The sequence below is a fragment of the Diadema antillarum genome, unplaced genomic scaffold, assembly GCF_040938485.1.
Source record: "Diadema antillarum isolate AM-2024a unplaced genomic scaffold, OU_Dant_1.0 seq00000798_RagTag, whole genome shotgun sequence".
NCBI lineage: Eukaryota > Metazoa > Echinodermata > Echinoidea > Diadematoida > Diadematidae > Diadema > Diadema antillarum.
The window spans coordinates 1,718,405-1,741,254 of NW_027271682.1; the positions used below are offsets into that span (position 1 = coordinate 1,718,405).

The 22,850-nt window shown below is 36.6% G+C and overlaps 1 protein-coding gene across 1 annotated transcript in view; it reads left to right on the forward strand.

Annotated features, from left to right (window-relative positions):
• Nucleotides 1-19,766, forward strand: part of LOC139739387 (complement factor H-like) — a 44,237-nt gene extending 24,471 nt beyond the window's left edge. The window contains exons 9-23 of the mRNA XM_071650008.1: nt 1,115-1,294; nt 1,694-1,867; nt 3,114-3,290; nt 4,506-4,682; nt 5,143-5,319; nt 6,041-6,217; nt 8,732-8,902; nt 9,296-9,472; nt 10,312-10,491; nt 11,533-11,709; nt 12,511-12,704; nt 13,988-14,385; nt 15,828-15,960; nt 17,891-18,095; nt 19,606-19,766. Of these exons, the coding sequence (XP_071506109.1) occupies nt 1,115-1,294; nt 1,694-1,867; nt 3,114-3,290; nt 4,506-4,682; nt 5,143-5,319; nt 6,041-6,217; nt 8,732-8,902; nt 9,296-9,472; nt 10,312-10,491; nt 11,533-11,709; nt 12,511-12,704; nt 13,988-14,385; nt 15,828-15,960; nt 17,891-18,095; nt 19,606-19,766 (2,858 nt within the window). The remainder of the gene's footprint in view (nt 1-1,114; nt 1,295-1,693; nt 1,868-3,113; nt 3,291-4,505; nt 4,683-5,142; nt 5,320-6,040; nt 6,218-8,731; nt 8,903-9,295; nt 9,473-10,311; nt 10,492-11,532; nt 11,710-12,510; nt 12,705-13,987; nt 14,386-15,827; nt 15,961-17,890; nt 18,096-19,605) is intronic.
• Nucleotides 19,767-22,850: the final 3,084 nt, after the last annotated feature.

Consider the following 22,850-nt stretch of genomic DNA (forward strand, 5'->3'; position numbering starts at 1 on the left):
TGATTTTTCCAATCACACAAAGTTACAAAAACAAAATAATTACAAGTCGTGTATTACCTTTCGCGAACTACTGCTGGAGCAAAACGACTTTAAAGTTATGGATAGATACAACCTATTTAAAAATTTGAACCAGTATGATCGATGTGAAGTATTGTCAAATATACAAAATATGAAAGATAGTTAATAAAAATGTTTCCAGACTAAACCGTCTGCAGTTATGGCTTGACAAGAAAAACAGTGATATCTCCTTATATTTTAGGCTTTATTGCAAAAAAAAAAAAATATATATATATATATATATATATAAATATATATATATATATATGGTAGGATGTTTTGTGATACAACTGACCCACACATATGCATCAAAAGTGATATCTTGAACATTTTTTCTTAATCAGTGTTCCCAAAGGTATATAGGACCTTTATTACTGGACACATCAATAGTCAGGGTAATTTATTCTGCGCAAGGTTTATCTGCTGTGGATAAACATCATAATGTGTTTATCATAGTTTTGTTGTTCAAATAATATTCAATATATTCACCACAGATTTTCATAGTGGCACTGGATCATTTTTGCAGTTTGTTTTGTTTTGTTTTTTGTTTTGTGGAATATGGACTAAGATCAAAGAGGCAAATGGAAAAGAAACCTTTATATCGGCAACTAATGACAATGTTCTATTCATAATGCCATGGATATTTCTATTTTTCAAGTCAGTGCAAAGAGAAAGATTACACAAAATCACTTGATTTCCACAACCCCGAGAATGAATAGTCTACATAATCAAATGATTGTAAATGTATATAACAAGTAACTGTACTGATGTTATACGTTTGTATTGTCATGATTATTGTGCAAATGTCAATGGAAACAAAATTTCAATGTGCCATCACAGATCAATAATGATGAATGAATTAACGAATGAATAAATAAATAAATAAATGGATGAATTAATGAATATATAAATGAAGGAAGGAAGGAAGGAAAGAATGGATTAATGAATCAGAATGTCAAGAAGACCAAGAAAACCTTAACACATGAGATGTCAAATCAAAACAATGATTATTGCAATTTTTAACCTTCCATTTCTTTTGCGTTGTTTTTTCACCCAGCTGACTGTACTCCACCTGTGGTACCGTATTCTGACTACGCCAGCCAGCAGGATACCGTCTTCCATTCCACATCCTTCAACATCACCTGCTGGTCAAACTACTCCGTCGGGCCGGACTCCCAGGTTGCCGCACTCTCATGTGACAATGGCAACCTAGCCGGGGAACCTGTGACGTGTTACGGTAGGACCTCCTATAGAGCCAGGCAGTTTGTCGCTTCGGTATTGTTGCCAACGCTGTATTCATGATAATGAATAATGAGCTAAAAGAAAAAAATATCAATAAATTGATGAATCCTCAAGCGCAATATTTGAATGCAGAATAATTATTCATGAAAATATTCTGTCGATTTTTTTTTTATTGCACTGATTAAGAAAGAGCCATATTTTGACTCAAATAATAATAAACACTGATTCAGTGCTTATTTACGTCGATGTAGGGCAATTTGTTAATCAGTTGCAGAGCACACCTTGTAGGAACATTCGTGGAACACGTAGAATGAATTACGGAATTGCCCGCCCCTTTTTTAAGCAGCATTATTTTAACTCTTGTGTTGGTGTTTTATTTTTGTTTTCAATTTAGCAAACTGCCCAGACATCAGTCCCCCCAATGATGGCGAAATAATAGCAGGGGAAAGTCCATTCTTCCACGAGGAGAAAGCAGTATTCCAGTGTTCCAACAACTTCACTCTGGTTGGAGAAAATGAGATCACGTGCAGTAACGGGACATGGGACAAAGATTCCCCGGTGTGTCAGGGTAGGTATATTCTAAGATCGTGTGTTGTACACGTGTGGTTCCTGATTTTATCAAAATTATTGTTATTTTCAGAAATGTAGTTATGTAATACATTATATCATTATTATCTGCCACTATCAATACTATGAATGATTATCATTATTGATAATATTGCATGTACGAAAGTCTTGGCAAACCATCGCAACTTACAATGGTCATTACGAGACAGATTATTCATACGAATTTTTCAAAGACACCCTGTCCAAAGCTTGACATTTTCATCGTAAAGTAAGAGAGTTTAAAGAAATAGAAATGAAGAAATGTATACAAGGAGTGCTATCCATCCAATGACAGTGGTGTGAACTAAGACGATAAATGTTTCTAATGCACGTATTATCCACAGACGAGAGTTAAGTGAAAACGAGAAATCTTACGCGAGAGGTTTCTACGTATATTCAGAAGTTAGCATCTTAGTGATGATAATGATCATTATTGATTTTAACGACAATGTAAGTGGAATTAATGTAGAACATGTTTTCACTCTTCCAAGGTGCTCGAAATGCTTCGAAAGTCTGTTACCCCCGAGTGGAACTTAACATGCCACATAGTCTGGCATAATTAGTGCACTGACTAAACTCCCAGAGGATCATACCAGAAACAGGCTATGAACATAACTATAGTATTTTGGCTATATCACATGCTAAGTCCGACCACGTGGTGCACAGCTCTCACCTCAGGATAGGGCATCCATCAATGGATGTTAGTGCTGAGAGTATGTTGATAAAGTATACAAGCGTTATGATAGAATCTTGGACCTCCTCATGGAAAGCAGATGTGCATATACAGTCTAGAACACGAGATTTTAATCGTGAAACCTTATGTGCTCATCGTAACTTAAAGGGATTACTAATAATCATCTTAGACCCCTCAATCTGTTATTTCATTTTTTTTATCAGTGTCAGATGACGATATCAGAACTAAACCGAAATGATATTCAGCCTGAAACCAACCCGACTGACATTCAAACAGCGGACACCTCATTTTTTTCAATTCATATGCCTTCTACATCGAATATATTCCAATCACGTGATACTGATACTTATATTGTTTTTGTTATTTCCCTTATTCATTGGGTGTCAGTGTTTAACGGTATCCATATTGCTTTCGTATCTCATCCCCATCATTATTTCCCTGCTCCATCTCTGTTTTCTCCTTCCTTGTTCAACCTTCTATAATATATTCATATTGTCTTTATATTTCCTGGCAGCAAAGTGCCAAAGACCCGTCATTCCGGACTCCAATTCAACCTCGTCCACCCCGTTACTCGAGCACGAGGAGACCATACTCATCGTGTGCGACACCGGACATTCAAACGGCCAATCACAGACCAGTACATCGACTTGTCAGAACGGAATCCTAACCCCAACTCCGCCCCTCTGTTACGGTAAGGGAGTTATAGAATATTATCGTTTAATGATTATGAACAATTTCTGATAAGATACTTTATTTCAATACTTTAGTTTCAAATTTTACAAAGATTGTCATATCCTGCTTTGCATTTTAGTCATCAAATGTTTGTAGCACACTGTTGATATAACTGATAACATGACTCAGGAAGATTTGACAATATTCTAAATTACGTAATGATCAATATTATTACAGTGCACTCGTGGTTTATACAACAGGGTTATAACGAAATTTCGGTTGAAGGAAGTAAAAATTCAGGCAGCGCACATCACAATTTCTGTATTTTCTTTTTGTTCGGTTATTACGAGATGTCAATGCAACAAATGACAACTGCCGGTCCCGAGGACTTCTTTGTAACGGGAGTAGACTGTACTATTAGTGTTATTGTTTTGGGAACCCCTGTGCCTTCTTTTCATGCTTTTCAAAATCTGTGGGATGATCTTCCAATCTCGGTAATCTTGCTAATGTAAGCAGTTTGAGAAATGATATTGTCTGGGGAAGCCCTCTAAGCCATGTGCTGATATCTGTGATAATGAAATGATAATAACAATACTGAATAACAAAAAGAGCAATTTTGTCAAGCGCCACAACGGTCGTAGTGTATTTTCATCTCCTCGTGACATTTTAATCGTTATTGCGAAAATCAACAGTCTCACAGTGTATTCGCATTTTTAATTCTCAGTGTTGTAGATTCAACATTGATAAACAAGTGGAATCTTCCAGGAAAAAAAAACCACTGCAATAACAGTCTAGATTTCTTTAAAGCAAGGCTAACTGATTGATACAGATTAGAAAAAGGAGCAGCTTTTCAGTACACCAACCTCAACAAAAGCTCCAGCGCGTCAAGACTATAACACTAATTTCGCCTTATCTAACTATATAATGACATTCCGTTAATCAAATAGTAACTTTGGGTAAGGTTGCCTTTATTCTCGATAATCCATACAATCATCACTATCAGTACTACATAAATATGAAGAGACGACAAAAATGTTTTGTGATATTAAGTTTGTTTGTTTGTTTTTTTCATGGAGAATCATGGATACTATGATCATAAAAAGACTATAACTTCTTCTTCATTGTTACTGCCTTGTGCGTGTACTTGTAAGCTTGGGGGGGGGGGGTATATACGCGTATGTAGTAGCATGATTATGACTACAAAATCATCTCTTTATCTCCTATGTCCTTACAGAGGACTGTACACCTCCAGTAGTTGATTTCTCCAACTATGCCAGTCAGCAGCCGGACGTGTATCACTCAACAGAGATCACTATTGCCTGCATTTCTGGCTATTCTACGGGGAGCCGGGATAATACTACACTGACCTGTGTAGATGGAGATTTCGATGGCACAACGCCTGTATGTTACGGTGAGAGCTCTTGCTCTGTAATGTTCGAACGTCTTTTAAAGGGTGTATAATACGCCAACAATTCTAGTGCATGATGTAAACCTCGAGTTGTTACAAAATTATCTATTCAAAAGTTTTAAAAAAGATACGTAATCCCCCACCCTCCGACACACACACACACACACACACACACACACACACACACACACACAAACGCACACATACACAAGCACAAGCACACGTATTCTACTTACCACTAGTTTACGTCCACACAGCTGCAAGCGTCATCGGATATGTCTCACAGAATATTCCTGGTTTTGCTTGCTCCCTTGAATTTAAAGGGAAAATATCAAAATCAAAATCAAAATCAAAATCAAAATCAAAATCGTACCACATACTGCATCCATGCTATTACGCACAGCTTGCCACGACAGCTCTAATGTTAAATCTTCCTTAAATGTATTTCTTCATTTTCCAACAGCTAATTGCCAACCCCCAGTAGTTCCATATTCCGATTACAACGAAGAGGAACCACCAGTCTTGCACTTAACTGACGTCACTATCAACTGTTGGGCCAACTATTCCCTTGGGCCTGATTCACAATTTGTCACGAAGACTTGTAACAACGGGTCACTTGGAGATGACGTCACTTGCTATGGTATAATCATTTCCCTATTCATGTCATTCCGAAATCTAGAAATATGAAACCAATTACGTAGGTAAACCAACAACAGCCGTGTCCGAGCGTGTCAGTCCATGAATGTTTCTGTTGAATGAATCTGATGTTTCTTTGACGGCATTTATTCTGCTTCTCAAGTCAAAGCAAATTACAATTTCATTGCTTAAATGAAAGAAAGAAATCATTCCGAGATTCTTCAATTTCTCTCCCTCTACAAATTAAATTTGTTAGGATCGCAACTGCTGATCTGTAAATTAACAAAATTTATTTCACTTGTTAATTTACAGACCAGCAGTTGCGATCTTAACAAATCGAATTTGTAGAGGGAGACAAATTGAAAAAAAAAAGCTCACACCTGAATGTCATTGCTGTTAGGAACTAAACACGACCTAACTAAATTACAAAAAAAAACTATCATTTTGATTACACGATAGAACTAATAATACGTTTATGATGGTATAAATCTTTACTTGATGAAAATCTTTATGCCGTCATAAATTCCCAATATAACTAAGATTGACGGATGATTTTACATAATATGCATTGAAATACGTTGGTCATAAGAGTATGACTCAGAGGGGAGTGAAGGTATGATGCAACGATTTGCTTGCCATGAGAGTAAGCTGGCAAGGGTATATCGCATTGTACGAAGTCTAAAAAGATTATTATCATTTTCCTTTCTTTCAACCACTGAGAACAGCAAACTGCGAGGTGCCTGTTGTGCCTAACTCGGACTACAGCAATCCAAGTGACGACGTGTTTCACCTCGTGACTTTTAACATCACCTGCGACGAAGACTATTCCACTGGAAGCGCGGTCTACACTGAACTGACGTGCAACGACGGGGATCTCGGAAGCGCTGACCCAACGTGTTATGGTAAAAAAAAAATACAAGAATGCCCTTTTGTCTGGTGTAGAAGTTCTGTGTTCACGTAGAATCATGATAAATTATGTCTATAAATGGATTGGACAATCTTACCTTGTTTTCCGTGGACCTTTTTGTTTTTGTTTTTGTTTTGTTTGTTTGTTTAATAGATACTTTATTTTCTGCAAATCAACAAATCAATCAGCAAATCAATATACATAAGGCACATGATCATGAACATGTGGGAAATGTACAAAAATAAATTCAAAACAGAGTCGTTTGACTTGCGTAAACAAAGATATAAAAGGTAATTAATGATACAATATACAGTATGCATGTCTATGCAGCGGGGATTACAACAATTATAATTATGGAGCGATAATGCAGAGGGCCGCCATTGTAAGCATAGCTTGAAAAGATGGCCGGCCAGAGGAAAAGGTAGGGACGTATACTAGTTTCGTAATACAGTACTACAATACAATACAAATTCTGCTGCGGAGATAGCAGGGGAAAAACGTGATGGTGGTGGATGTGCGTGCAAGTGCTAGAAAGTGCAGAAGGGCAGATATGCTGGAATGTAGAATAATCGAATTGGTTTGCTGAAAGAGGGAATGGTATGCGATGTTGCTATTTGGGAGACCAACATTAATCATATGAATTATTTGTTTTTAATTTGTATTTGAAGTATACTGTAATAAAATGTGCTTCTTTAAGTTTGCTTTAAATGAAAACAAGGAGGCACACTGTTTCAACTCCTCAGGAAGAGTGTTCCATGTATCCGGACCGTGATGTCTAATCGATTTTTGAGCAAGTAAAAGCTTTGGATTACTTAAATGAAAATCATGGGAACGACGGGTTGGGTATGAATGAATATGGTCATTGGTTACTAAGGCATTATGAAAAAATGGTAACAAATTTCGAGTGTGTTTATACATAAATATAGCAGTTAGATATATATGTATGTCATGGGCTTTTAAAGTTTTTAGGCAATGAAATATAGGATCGGTGTGAGCCAAAAAATTTGAGTGTGTGCATATACGAAGAGCCTTTTTCTGAAGAATAAAAATTGTATTTAATTTACTTTTGCTACAGTTGCCCCATACAATATTGCAATACATTACATATGGTAAAAATAAAGTGTTATATAACATTATTAAAGTTTGATCATTAATCAATACTTTATTCTCCTTAAAACACCAGTTGTTTTAGATATTGCTGTAGTAATATTCTGCACATGAGTATTCCAAGTTAAATTGCTGTCTAGGGTCACTCCTAGAAACTTGGTTGAGTGTTTCTCAGCAATGTTTATACCATCAATATAAATACTTTTGGGAAAGGTGGGTTGGGATTGAAGAGTATGAAAATGTATAAAACATGTTTTATCAATATTCAATGAAAGCTCGTTACTTCTAAACCATTTCGAAATATTACCTAATTCCATATTAAGTGTATCAATCAGTGTTACAATATCCTTATGAGAATAAAAAACGTTAGTGTCGTCTGCAAATAAGATAAAGTTCAAACGAGGGGAGCAATTGGTGATGTCATTAATGTAAATCAAAAAAGTAAAAGTTTTAAAGGAATCCTCTCGAATGAATATAAAACTCCATTTGCCACTCTGGCAATCTAGATGTGGTCAACATAAAATTGAATTTCATACTAATTATAAGTGTGCAGATATAAAAGCGCCCATGGATCTCAGAAATTATGCTGAACATTACATCGATCATTGTCATGATATACCCGTGCAGTGTATTATTGTATTTTTATTTATTTGTATCTATTTATTTGCCACTCATGGGATGGAAAGCCCTTTCAGCACATTACTAAGTATGATAGAATATTGTCATTGTTAACATGTCAAAGTGTTTTTTTTCATACATCCAGTATTAGCGTACGAAACTCACATTCACAGAAGTTCACATTAATTATTGTTTGTTGGTGAGGAGAAATTATATCAAATGGACAACTCATTAGAATAACCCTTCTTCAGAGCCGACATATTTCAAATTTTCACTGTATTTATGCTTACAGTATTACGAAAAACATTCAGGTCAGCCGTCAATGTATATCATAACATTCTGTCTCGTAGACTCAGGCCTACATGTACTGCCAACTAATGACAGAGGGGCTGTGTGAATCTACAACCACTTGGAGAAAAGAGACACTCCTATTTCCACTTGAAAAAAAGAAGAAGTATGGACCCAGGTTCTTGTGATTTCCTGGTTTTGCCACGCATATCGTTTTAAGCATTGTAAGGATCAGTCCTAAACGGTGGTGCATGTACAATTGTATACCTAATTTGAGGGTTCTTGTTAAGTTTTGAGGTCATGTTGACATACTGCAGAATCCCGTTTACCAACAAGTCTCGACACAGCAATTTTATTGTGTTTACACAGAAGAAATCAGAGATTTCTTCCCTCAATCCCTCCGTGGTGGCACGTTACACACACGCACACACGCACACACGAATTCGTGAAATGTTTGTGCAGTTTATGAAAAATGAAATGTGTTTGATCTTTTCAGCTAACTGCCCAGATGTTCAGATTGACAATGGATTGTACACGGGAGATTCGTCACCATTCTACCACGAAGAGAGTATTACCTTCATCTGTAATACTAACTACACGCTGGTCGGTGAAGAAACCGTCACTTGCAACGACGGCAATTGGAGCTCCTCTATTCCGCTCTGTCTTGGTAGACACGTTTTTCGTATTACCTGTCAGTCATTTTGATTCAAGTTTAATTCTATACAAAAGTAACCATGCATCCACACTGACAGTAAACTTTTTAATTTCTTTTTAGTAATATGTAGGCCTATGTTTTGCGCTTTACAAATTGGTATATCAATTATTACCCGTAGGGCTACACACTACGGAATCTTGCCCAGATCTGTTACGTATCCTGCGTTATGAAACATTTATCAGTTTTTCACCAGTTCTGTGCACCAGGTTGCACTTGCTTGTAACTACAACAAAAGGAATATCCTCATCAGCAATGCATTAAAGCTCATGAATATAGCAATAATCGCAATTATAAGTCAGAGCAGGCTTCTCATAACAGAAATGTCGGTTTTCTCATTCCTTGTAGCTGACTGCCTGCCACCAATAATACAAAATTCGAACTACAGCACCAGCTCACCATCAGTAGACCATGGAACACCAGTAACAATCACGTGTGATACTGATTTCTCCACTGGAACCGACACCACGCAAATTATCACATGCCAAGATGGCGAATTCGAACCGGCGCCAGAAGAGTGTTACAGTAAGTTTGGTTTCATTTCAGATTCCCACAAGTTTTTAGTCTTCCTGTTTCTTTTTTTTGTTTGTTTTTTTTAAACAACCTTTCTGAGTGGTTAGAATATCAATATTCTATCTCACCACATGCTTTGTTCATTAATCTTACTGTAGTCTTCTGACAAGTACTCTCTAAAAAAAATCGAGTGAAAATGTTCACTCTAAAAAGAGTGAATACAAAAAAGAGTGAATTTCGAGTGAAATTGGAGTGAATTTTGAGTGAAAATGCTCATTTTCACTCATTTTGGAGTGACGTCAGGGATCACTCCAAAATCTTCGAGTGATCCCTGACGTCACTCCAAAATGTGTGAAAATGAGCATTTTCACTCAAAATTCACTCCAATTTCACTCGAAATTCACTCTTTTTTGTATTCACTCTTTTTAGAGTGAACATTTTCACTCGATTTTTTTTTAGAGAGTACGTTATATCCCAGAATTGAATCATCATCATATGCTGAATTACGATGTTCCTAAATCATACAAAGCCAATGATAATACAAACGATTACAAGCCTTCCCCATCACCTTCAAGTGTTTTCTTTTTCTTGCAGGGGGGGGGGGGGGTAGTCGGTGAGTTGAAATTGTCACATGATTCTGAACTTCAATCACCTGGGATTTTTTTTTTTTTTGATTCATACCCCACCTTCCGGCCCGATAAACTTTGCAGTAACTCTGTTATTTCATTAGCAGCCAGTCTGAAAGCAGTTTTAATGACACTATCAGATCATGGTTATGAAGGGATTAAAGATGTGTCTGACTTGACCTCCTGACGTTTGTTATTTCTGTTTGTTTGTGATGCCATATCAAGGGGACTGTGTTACACCCGTGGTGGAGAACTCGGACTCAACAGAAGAGCAGTCTGTCTACCACACGCAGCCGTTTACGATCACGTGTGATACCAACTACACTGTTGGCGATTTCACGCCTTCAACCATGCTAACGTGCGACGACGGCGAACTCGACGACGGACGCAACGTCACCTGCTATGGTAATCGATGTTTGATTGTCAAAGGGTGGGATCAATAAAAAACAAACTCAAAGCAAATCTCAGCTAAATTCTAGACATATTGGGAAACAAAAAAAAAAACATATGGAATGTTGAATTATGTCATATGTAACAGAAAGACCCCATACATTTTCAAAATATGGGACGATGACCCACAAGTCTGGGCATAAAACTTTATTTACTTTACTGCCTGAAATTCAAAAGATTAAATCACATCCGTGTTTTAAAATCATAGCAAAGTTGTAATAGATAGCAATGGTTGCAGATGATATTGACAGACCATAGTTTCATTCTGTCTTACCTTGAAACCTTGTGAGGCAATGGTTCCATCTCTAGGTAGTTGCTACAATATTCGCATTCCATGAGAATAACTGAAATCTGGAAGTCCATAAATTTCTGATACGGTTAAAGGAATAATTCACCATTTGCAGATGAAACAAAAACCCAGCAATAGTACTTCAAAATAGTTCTAGATTGTGAGTTAGGGATAGAAAAAAAAAACAACGTAAAAATTTGAATCAGTATAGTCGATGTTACTTAGTGTTAAATATACAAAATTTGAACAATAGTTATAATGAAACTGTTTCAGAACCAAACCGTCAACAGGTATGGTTCGATTAGAAAAAATAATGCTATCTCCTTATACTTTAGGCTATATTGCAAAAATTTCATATGGGGGATGCTTTGTGATGCAACTAACCTACACATATGCGTCAAAAGTTATGTCTTTAAAATCTTTTTAAATCACTGCTCCCAAAGGTATGCAGGGCTTTTAATTACTGAAATGAATTTAATCGTTATGCTTAATTTTACTCTATTCTACGTCTTTTCCAACACGGAGTGGCCTTGCACCTAAAGTCAATGTAAAAAGGTCACTATTCCTTGATGACACTTCCTCACCAATGGTCCATCCCTTTTTGAGACTTCGCAAACCACCGATGTGTGTCTGAGAATAGTGCGGGTTTAGTTCTGGTCCTTGATTTCGCATTACTGATTTATTCTGACTTCTCAAAATTCCTCCAGCAAATTGTCCTGACCCCGGGACTCCGGCAAATGGTGCCAGGGATCTTACCCCAAGTGACGGTTTCTACCACGGTACAAAGGTGACTTACTACTGCAACGAGCGATTCGATATCATAGGATCTCCGGAAATCACCTGCAATGACGGAGAGTGGTCAGATATCATGCCAAATTGTACAGGTGAGATATGAATTGTTACAGCAAGCTGTTAGCGGAAGCTAATCTGATGACATACTCATGCCAGTGTATGCATCCACTGATAATCATTATCAACAAACTTGGGAACTGATCTATGAAATTCATTGCCAACCCGATGCATTGAACTCGTGCAATTTTACGTGTAATACAAAGTGTGGCAGCGTCTCTTTATTAACCTTACAATCCTCCATAAGATTTAAACACTTTATTTTCGTACCCCTTAACCCTTATACCTCTTCACATGAGTAGGAATGCTTAAGAAGGTATGTTCAGTTCAATTCAGGTCAGGTCAATTTATTTCTGGATTTTGTCAGTACAATGCATTACAAAATTTGTCAGTCTGTCATAAATCATATGAACTGTTCCAACGCTTTAATACGTATTGTAAGGTACGATTGTATAAAGAAAACTTATGGGGAGAAAAAGTATGCAACAATGTCAAACTAAATGTAAATTTCACGATAAAGAACGGTTTAATTAAGTTCAAAGAATAATATACGATATCACATGAAATTTGAAATGTAGGGGACTATCTTCATAACCAGAACTTGACTAGGAGGATGGCCCCAGGTGAACTTACGACATTTAAGTGTACAGTATTACTATAAACACTGATAAGCACAATGCTTATGCCAACTATGTTCCATGGATATGTTATTGTGTTTGCCTTTGTTTGTTTGTTTGTTTGTTTGTTTGTTTGTTTGCTCTTTACATCTATATCACTCGGGGTCATTAATCTCCTGACAATGCATATTACCTTTAATGTTATGTTTATGACTGCAGATAAGTCTCTGTATGATCTCATCATGTTGACGTGTGGACCCACAAGCATGGAAGTTGAGATTCCGCTCGAACTGCTCGGTGACATCGGTCCCACCGATCTCGGACTCGAGGGCAACCTCAGCTGTCAAGGATTCAAGCGGGGGGATATGATGATTGTTAACACCACGCTCACCGGATGCGGCACAAACAAAACTGTAAGTGATGCAGCAATAGGAACCAGAGTAACCTCGGTTCTATCACACTGTCTACGGATGCAGCTTTCGATTTCCTCGTTTGACTTGATTTTCGACATACATACATACATACAAACATACATACAAACATGAATACTACATACATGCCTACATACATACATACAATCAGCGCTGAAAGTTTCTGCCCATGCACCAAATAGAGAATAATGTCGGTACGTCATTACTGGGCATGGCGGCTCTACGAGTATTGCACAACACAGTACACCTTGTCACTGCCTGCAAACAGAGTCATTACTGAGACATTACTTTCAGTATATTTTTTCCTGATAGTCACGTCACCTGTGCATAAAGAACATGGATACACACACACACACACACACACACACTCACACACACACACACACACACACACACACACACACACACAGAGAGAGAGGGGAGAGAAATAGATTTCAGATTTAGGTGTATTTAACACTTCCGTAAGTGTTAGTAATGTAATCACATCTCCGTAACGGATGTATCCATAATAGTTAATGCATTATAATACATTCATTACGAAATCATCAAAGAAAAGATTTCAACCATCAAAAATGACATGTAAATTCGATAAACGATTAAACAATGGAATGTAAGTCAACGAACAACGTTCAGATCTTGAAATGGTATGACTCTGGATATCTGATCGCTCTGCCTTTATTTCTCATCTTATCTACTATCATGGCATTCAAAACTGTTTCATTCAGTTTCATGATAAGGTCTTCAAATGGGGTAAGATTTTGAGAAGTTCCCAAACATATCTAGATTATTGTCGTCTTCATCACCATGAAATGACTGTTCTTATTATGTTTTCATAAATGCGTAACATTTTACCAAAGTTTCTGGATAACTCCTTTCAAGGAAATAAGTAATTTGTTCCTTTACAAGGCACATTCAATCGCATTTCATATCCCTAATTTTGATTATAGATTTTGTCGCCTTTCTTATTTACAACAGTTTCATAAGAACCATATTTTGGTGAACTCTCTTGGGATAAGCCGTTTGGCCTTTGTATGTTACATTATTCTGTTTTCTCCCACTATCTGCTTTGAACAATTGCATTCAATGTTTTCACCTTTGCACGCCTATCTGTGATTCCTTCAGTACCATCTCTAAATCTTTGTGTTGTTTTTCTTTAATTACATGTGAAAGAAATTGAACTTGAAAGTGTATTACTAGTTTTAAGTTATACGTAAGTCCGAATTCGGCATAAAGTGTCTATATATACTTCATTTTCAATCTCGAAGGAAAATAGCACGCACGATACTTACATGAATCAAGTTATCAACAACTATTATGACGACATCGTGACAAGGGTGGATGAGGTGAGAATACCACTGAAGTGTTCTTACGAGCGAAACCAAGAAGTGCGAGCAGTCCGGTACACCATCTACGACTACGTGATAGGAAAGAACCTGGAGGAGGACGGTGTGTATAGTATCGATTTCGGGATCTACAATACTTCGTCGTTCAACTATCGATACCCGAGTGATGAAGCAATAGACATCGATATCGACAGGCCGCTCTACTTCCAGCTCTCGCTAGATACAAATGTGGAAGGGGACCATCTTGTGGCGCAGGACTGCTGGGGAACTCCAGACAAGGAGGAGACAGGCGACGTATCATACCAACTGCTGGAAGATCGGTACGTATGGGTCATCTATCTAATTTAATGCAGGCATGGAAATATCACAAGGCGAGCTGTGGGTGGTTATTTGTCTGTGTATCTATTTCTGCTTTTATCGTGTGTCCATAAGTTTCCCTGGGTCCATGTGACATGGGCTTGCTTTTCACCTGGGACGTTCTATTGTGCCAATGCATACGTTCTCGCGTAATGTCATTAATTTGAGTATTGATGCGATTGGCATTCTCTCTGTGTCTTTTTTCTTTTAGTTGGTTCTTCAGGGGTTTTAATGAAATAAAGAGACTTATCAATAAAGCTCTCACGAAGTGGCAATGTGGAGGAAAGTTAACATAGGTTCTGAAATTGTGGCGACTTTCATTGGCTTCATTCTGTATACGGTTGTAGGTTACGAGGGTATAACAAAGTTTGACACACACACACACCAAAAAATGAATTTCTAAGTGTATTATGCAGTAATCAATGACAGCCTCTGAGATTGCTGTCTTTTCTCAGACTCCAATGATACTTCCCCAACAACCTTCGTGTTACAGGAATCTTCAGCAGCGGTTATATTGAATGCACCTTCATAGTAAATGCAGGCTGCATGCGCTCTCATCACATGATTCAATGGGCTATTTGTTCATCGCTCTAGATATTGTGAAGGAGATTTCTGGGGGTTTCAATCTGGGGATTTCAATCCCCAAATTATAGATCCCCACCTTATCAACTTTCAAGGAATCGATTAAAAAAGGAACAGAAATTGAAGGACGATAGTGGGCTATATTCCTTCTAAAATTTCAACCTTTTTTTTTAGATGAAAATAATTTACTAGTACCTTTAGGCTTTTGTACACCATTGTTGTTTTAGCTTCGAAAGATTTCACTTTCGAAGTGCCTGCAATACGCATAGTGAAATTAGCCAATTCTCCACGAGGGCTCGTTCATGCATTAGCCCTTCCCTGTGATAAAAGTATCGCTTTATTTGCTTCACATTAATTTGGAATTCCTTGTGATTTTATGTATTTCTATAGACAATAATTACATGTGTGACTTGTGACCGAACAGAAATGATATTTCCTTGATGATACAATAGTCGATAAATCAATTGAAATCAAAATCGAATCAGAATGTCTGTTCAAATATGTGTTTGTATAGTTATATTTTTTTTCTGTTTTAGGGGATCCGTGGTTTCACTTTTTGGTTGCTACTGTGCAATCATGCCACTGCATGCCTCCCTCATGTCTCATATAACCTTCATAACATTACAATGCTATGATTATAACGTACACTGTCATATTTTTTTCTCATCACATAACCTTATGAAATTAAAGTTTCTATTCTTGCCATCAGTATTGGTATTATCTTAATTACAACCATGGTTATGAAAAAAAAAAATCCGCTTGCTGCCGTGTCGCTTTGGCCAGACTCATCATAGTGGTTATTCCGTTCCTTCTTTCTTCGTAGCTGTTCCGTTGATGAAACCTTTGAGTTTACAGTTAAAAGCGGTCAAGGCGCTTCAGACACGGATGGGTCATCTGACGTCAACGTTTACTTCAAGTTGAACTCCTTCCGCTTCGTCAGTGACGTTGATAAGCAGGTACGCTAATAGTCAAACCACGTCGTGACTATATCGTCATCTCGATTATTAACGACATGTCGTCTTTAACTCTCACATTTCCGTAGGCAAGTTATCTATACACGTTGTCGATGACATTTTGAAACAATGGCTCTTAGCGGGTCAAGTACGTTTAGCATGGCTGTACTCATAAAGAGTTTGTGAGATGAGGATTTGAAAGGGTGACAAAAAAAAAACAACCTTGGAAAGGCAAGCGAATTTTGATTAATTAAGAGAAGTAAAGGTGACGATTACGCCTTGACTACAACACAAATTCATCACATCGTTTACATCAAACTGCTTAATAGTTGTATGAGTTTTACTTAAGTAAATCTTGAAGGGCTAAGCCTTATGTTTTTTCCTTCTTTTTTTGGATAGCTAGCTGTTTTTTTGTTGTTGTTGTTGTTTTTTTTACTTACTTCTTTGTGTATTTTTGATATGGCGAAGACTCGTCGCCTGGGCTGCGGCCATCCTACTTAAACGTACAACTCTACAAATCCATAACTTTTATAAGCGTCGAGAAGATCCCATTATATGAATTAGTGTGGGCACGCACACGCACACAACACACACACACAAATCACAGCTCTAAAACGCTTTAATGTTATATAATAGAAATCACTTGATAGATTGCTACTATACAAATCTTGACAACATCAGTGCAAATTGTTATTTACGTCACTTTACTGTTGTTTCTTGCAATTACTCTCTATCAGTACATACACACACACTTACCACCAAGTTTCATATAAATAGCATCTGTACTTCATATTTTTTCTAACTTCCCCTAATTCCATACTTGTCAAGATTTTATGTAAGTCCCTTCCACATTTGTACTGTACTCTCACCGATCACCAAATACTGTACATGATAGTTATTTTTTTTCAAGATTGTCAGTGCTTATTTTACACATTTTGTCATGAAACTATATTCGTTTACATCGTGTATGTAAACTATCTTTGTTTTGAAAAATACTAAAAAAAGATACCTCATTAAAATGTAACCTAATTGAGGAACATAAAATCCCCATTATGGTCACTGAATAAAGCTCTTTAATCAATGGAAAATAAGTGAGACCCAAATTAAAGAGCATGCTATGCTGATTGAAGCGCTATGAACCAGATAATCTTGCCTCCTATAATAATCAGCAAATGATGACCTGAGACTTCAAACTTATGAAATTAATCCGTTATAGGATGTCGTACTCTTACTTATGATTATGAATAGTGAAAGGTCACTCTTCGTTCATCTTGGCTAGAATAGAATCACGCAAACTCAAGTAAAATTAAATGAAGGGAATGTTTCATCGAAACAAGTTTCATCACAAGGAGACACAGATATGAGAGTTATTGAATTTAAAAGTTCATCATTCATTTTTAACCAAACTTGTACATATCATACAATGCATGTAAATTTTCCCTAACGGTCCAAGTTTTCCTATTCAAATATAAATTCATACACTGTATAATGATCATGCTACTGATTTCGCCCTGTCCGTCATTTGCTTTTTGAAAAAAAAAAAAGTTTCAATTCTAAAATCATCAATGATGACTATAAGATAGGAGGGAATCATGGTTGATACATACTCATTTAAAACGTAATTATGTAATGCCTCTACAAACCAGTGAGAGACTAGAGTGCGATGACATCATCATATCAATGAGTTTTTGTTCTTTGATTATATACTGTATAATTATGTATGGTACCCAATAATCTTAAATCTTGATAAAAATTTCTACCCTTCCTTTTTTTTTTATTCAAAAATTATCTTAAACTTATTAAAGTCGAACAAAAAGTAAACGGCCACCTTCAAAATCGTCATTACCAACAAAAAAAAAAAAGATGTTTCGTTTTGTCATAACTGTGTTTATTAGAAAACGCCTCTATCAAAATCGCTGTTGATCTTTGCTAGGTGTGGATTCACTGTGCGGTCATCGTCTGCCACGAGTCGTCAACAGAAGATTTCTGCCAGGACTGCGCTACCACGAGCAGAAAGAAAAGAAACGTGGCTCTTCGTTACAACAATTCTCGCGTCGCGAGGTCGTCAAACCTCAAACTGGAGTGGAAGCATGCCGGTCCGATTCGTTTTGGATCTGCGGTCGCTGTGCCGCACTTTGGTAAATATTCTGATTCTGCCACTCCTCGAAGATCCTCATTTTCTATAACAAACAGCAGTGGTAATAGGAAGAAATGTATTTTAACTAATCTGACATCTGGACATCAGTTAATATTACGCAAGCTTAAATGCGCATGCATCTGCAATTTTTTAAACAATCAGGATCTTACATTGTGATAAAGATAATATTTAAGATTAGAAGTATTTAATTGTACGATGAGGATTTAATTCAAAAGAATACAAATGATATGAAAAAGCAAAATATTGAATACAAAATAGATAGGAAAAGGTACTGACAAGAACTAAAAGGCCGAGGTAAGTGATACGGGATGATGCATCTAGTTTTTAATATAATAAGACTATTTGATGTGCAGCTTGCAAGGTCGAACAATGCTGTGAAGAAAGACATGTTTGTTTGTTTTTTTCTCGATAAAGCTTTTGCCCCTCCTCTTTCCCTCAGTCATACTGATTACTTCAAATTCCATCATTTTGAACGAGTCATATACATAAGAAACATCACGAAGGCGTTGAAGCAAGCTATGGTAATTTGAAAATCATTTCTGCAGTGAATGGTAACAAACAAGAATGATTTCTTGGCTTCAATTGGCTATGGCAAAATGTTCATAACTACGGATGTTATCTTCGATTACAGAGTTACCCGTTCATGTATTATTGTAAAGTTATCATAGTTTTATACGTCATGTACAAGGGGGCCCAGTGTGTAAATTTAGAGACAATATGGTAGACAGTAGAGGTGGTAGAATTGTTGGTTCCTTTCGGTGATTTCTTTTTCATTTGTATCAAACAACGGTTAAGAGGTGCATCTTTCCATATTATCACATTTCTCGCTCGTTAAGATAATTGAGTGCCCAAGTATCCATGCAGGCACCACATCCTATTCATTTCCAAAAGGAATAGTATCTTCATATCTATCAAAATGATGAAAGCATACTTGAATCAGTAAAATACGTTGGTAGAAACACGGACTCGTGAGGACATATGCCCGTGTCTCTTCAAAGGCATAATTTGGCATTTGCAGATTGAGCAAAAAACCAGCATCATTGCTTCAAAATAGTTCTAAAATGTGAGTTAGGGATAGAAACATCCAATGTAAATATTTGAAGCAGTATAATCGATATTAAGTATTGTTAATATACAAAATGTGAAAAATAGTTACAATAAAAAAAACAATCCAGACTAAACCGTCTACAGTTATAATTAATGAGAAAAATAGTGATATCTCCTTATATTTTAGGCTTTATTGCAAAAAATAATAAAAAATAATATATATATATATATATATATATATATCGTACGATGTTTTGTGATACAACTGATTATGCATCAAAAGTGATGTCTTCAACATTTTTTTAAAAATCACTGCTCCCAAAGGTAAACACGACCTCTAACAGAAAACTTTACATGCAGACAAGTGATGTATTGCGAAAAAAAACAACAAAAACAAACAAACGAACCAACAACATGATGATATCGTACCTTTGCTGTCATAGCCACAGGTGAAGACGAGCAGGACACAGCATGGATGAACTCGGTGATCGGCTTGGGAGTTATCATCGGTGTCTTCTCCGTCATCCTACTTGCTGTGGTTAAACATTATAAGAGGCGGCTACGTAGAGAGGTTAAATACCAACAGCTAAACACGTGCGGATAGGGAAGTCCCTGCAACCCGGAAGATGTGTTTCCGTCGGAAGTAATCATTTTTCTCACCATGGTAATGTCGGTACAACCGCTTTCATATCTTCATAATTATACAGTATAATTGAATGGCATTTCGGAATCTGAGCAGAATTATGTACAGATCTTCTTTATCACCGTGTGTCATGGCTGGCAATGAAGTTGCGTTTATTTCTAATGGCCAACGTACGTATGTAATTCACGTTCATGAAGTTTAACAACACCCTCTCGAGAATAATGTTAATAAGTGATAGAGGGCATGCAGAATTCACTCTTAAGTAGCATTTGTATCAAGATGTGTCTTTAACCCGGTCATCAAAGGAGACCTCCGGATAATTTTCAGACTTTACAATTCCAAATAAGCTGAAACGGTTAAACTGTCAGTTTTGCCATTGACCAATGTTGACCTGCAGTTATCATCGCCCCAATGAATCACGCATTGTTTTTACTAACTTGTTTTTGTACTCAGAGCCGTACACATTGCTTTCCTGACACTTTTTTTCTACCAGAAAAAAAAAAAGAATCTCTGCGTGACCATGATCAATATCGTCGGTTCGTTGTATGTAGAAGGTTGTACTTTTTTATACGCAGACCCTAGAATTATACCAATCCGTACTTGAAGCAAACAGAAACGTTATTATCATTCTATTAAGTTTTGTAATTATCCGTGAAAAAGCTACCTGCTTCGTATCTCAAGATCTCAAATATAAACGCAACATCCATGCGATTACACTCTGAGTAATTGCACAGAGGATATCAAATAAAGACGTACGTAGATTTTTGTCCTTTTTTATCGTAATGCTTAACTTTACGAAGAATGATTGATAAAGACGAGAATAATGAAATCATAAGGATTGTAATCAAGTGATTATGGAAAGGATTTTTTTTTAATCGCCAGAGTATGTGCTTTGATATTATTATGAGCAAACAGTGATACATACATTATGTAATCTTCCTAGTGGCGGTGTGTGATTTTGTTGATCGGTGTGTTTATCATTAAAACTGTTGTTTGTATTCAAGAAATATAGGGTTATTCAGAATGATTTAAAGTGTTTTATTGTTTGCATTTTATATTGACATACATACATCTACAATGTTAATAGCTATGCATTGTAATGTATACGCTCGTGTACACAGTCTCTTTCGGCAAACGAGAGTTTTGCTCTTCCAAACAAAAAAAAAAGATATATTGTCAATATTTTGTGTGTATTTTAGGGGATTCCAATCCTAACTTAAACAAAATAATTTTCACTGCGCGTTAATGGCTAAACCAAAGAGATGTATTTACCTTTTTCAGGAGCTATTCGTTTTCCGATTTGCGTTCAATGACTTGAGAAAAACATGCTATTGTAATAAAAAAAAAGAACTGCCTTTCGTGAGAGGCAAACAACCAGGGGGCATTTCATAAAGCATTTTGGTCGGATAGTTTTCTGACAAACTGTTACAAGCTATTGAAATCCTTGCATCTGATTTGCTGAGAGCCCAATTTGTCCGACAACGTGTCAGACAAAATGCTTCATGAAATGCCCCCCCCCCCCCCCCCCCGGCCACATTCCCTATGAGGCCATCAGCCTAGTCAAGCTATGCTTATGCTGACGGTTTCCTGCTTCCTTGTTGAATCAAATGTACTACCTTTTCTGTATTTATATGCCAAGTTTTACAATGATTTTGTGATGCGGGAACTATAAACTGCACTTTTATATTGCTCTTTTGTCATTTGGTTATGTTTTGTTCCAATTTGTCACGCCCATGTAATTCATTTTTACTTGATTTGAGAAGCAGAACGAATACGAACGAATGAAGTCTGAAACACTGCAAATTCGTTTGCACCTTCATAACTTTTGCGATAAGTAGCAGAAAGACAGCACTGGACAAATTTCGACCCAGTTTTTATCACCATGTTTATCAATTATGAGGATATTTTATATTGAGTAAGGCATGAATCTTCCTATAACGCATGAATCCTCTTGATAACGCCATAATTGTAACAGACAAGAGAATTAAACCTTGCGACCCGTACGAACTCAAGACACATTTGCTTTCGTTCAGTGTACTTATATTTTCTTGATTCCATGACAAAAAAGGCAAAACCAGGTTTATCTAATAATACCATTCCAAGTGCTTATGATCAAGGCTCCGATCTTAGTTGGCTGTTTGAGATTAGAGTCGGTATTCATTCGAATTGTGTATGTTATTCGGCTGTATAACCCTACACAGAATCACTATGTTTTGTATAATCAGAACACTTGCCGGTCTGCGCGTTAATTTCCAACCATCTCATTGGCTTTTAGTAGTTTCGTCAGCAACTAAAGGTAACAAATGATAATGATGAATACTAAAAATACACTCATAAAGACAGTAGTCATCCCTCGTTGTACAATAAGAGCACATTGGACTATTGTGTCAAATTTTCCAGTAGTCCTCCTCGACGATAACAGTAGATGAAGAAAATGAATAAATCTGTCAATTTCAATATGAGACATCAAATACTTTGTTCAATTGATTGCATTTATTTTGATTGTCTTTCTTTATTTATTGTTGATCTGTAACTTGTTTGCTAATACATATGCTCTATTAGAAATCCAGTTGCTTATTGCATAAAACATTTTACCTGAGAAAACCTCGGATTGATTTTAACAAGATTTTTTTTTTTTTCACAGCTTCAAAGTTTCATGAAACAGGCCCAAGATGGTGTATCGCAGTGGTTATCTATTTATTCATTAATGTGATAACTGTTATTTGTCCTTGGAATGATGTTACCTTGTCCTACCATGTTTACCGGCGTGGAAAAGATTTCCTTTGTGTGAAAGAAAAACTGAAAAAAAAAAGATATTGCAGTGTATATATTTATTCAAGAATGAATACAAACTTTGCTTGTATTTGCTGATTCACGCAGAGCTTTGATATGCAATGTCTGTCACATGATTTTGTCCTTGTATATGTTTGAAAATACATAATCTCAACTAATCAATACAACAAGGTTTTGTCGGTTCATTGTACTGTGTTTTGTCATGAAACTGCGTAGGCTGTGCAAAGTCTAATGTCGGAAATGTATAGTAGA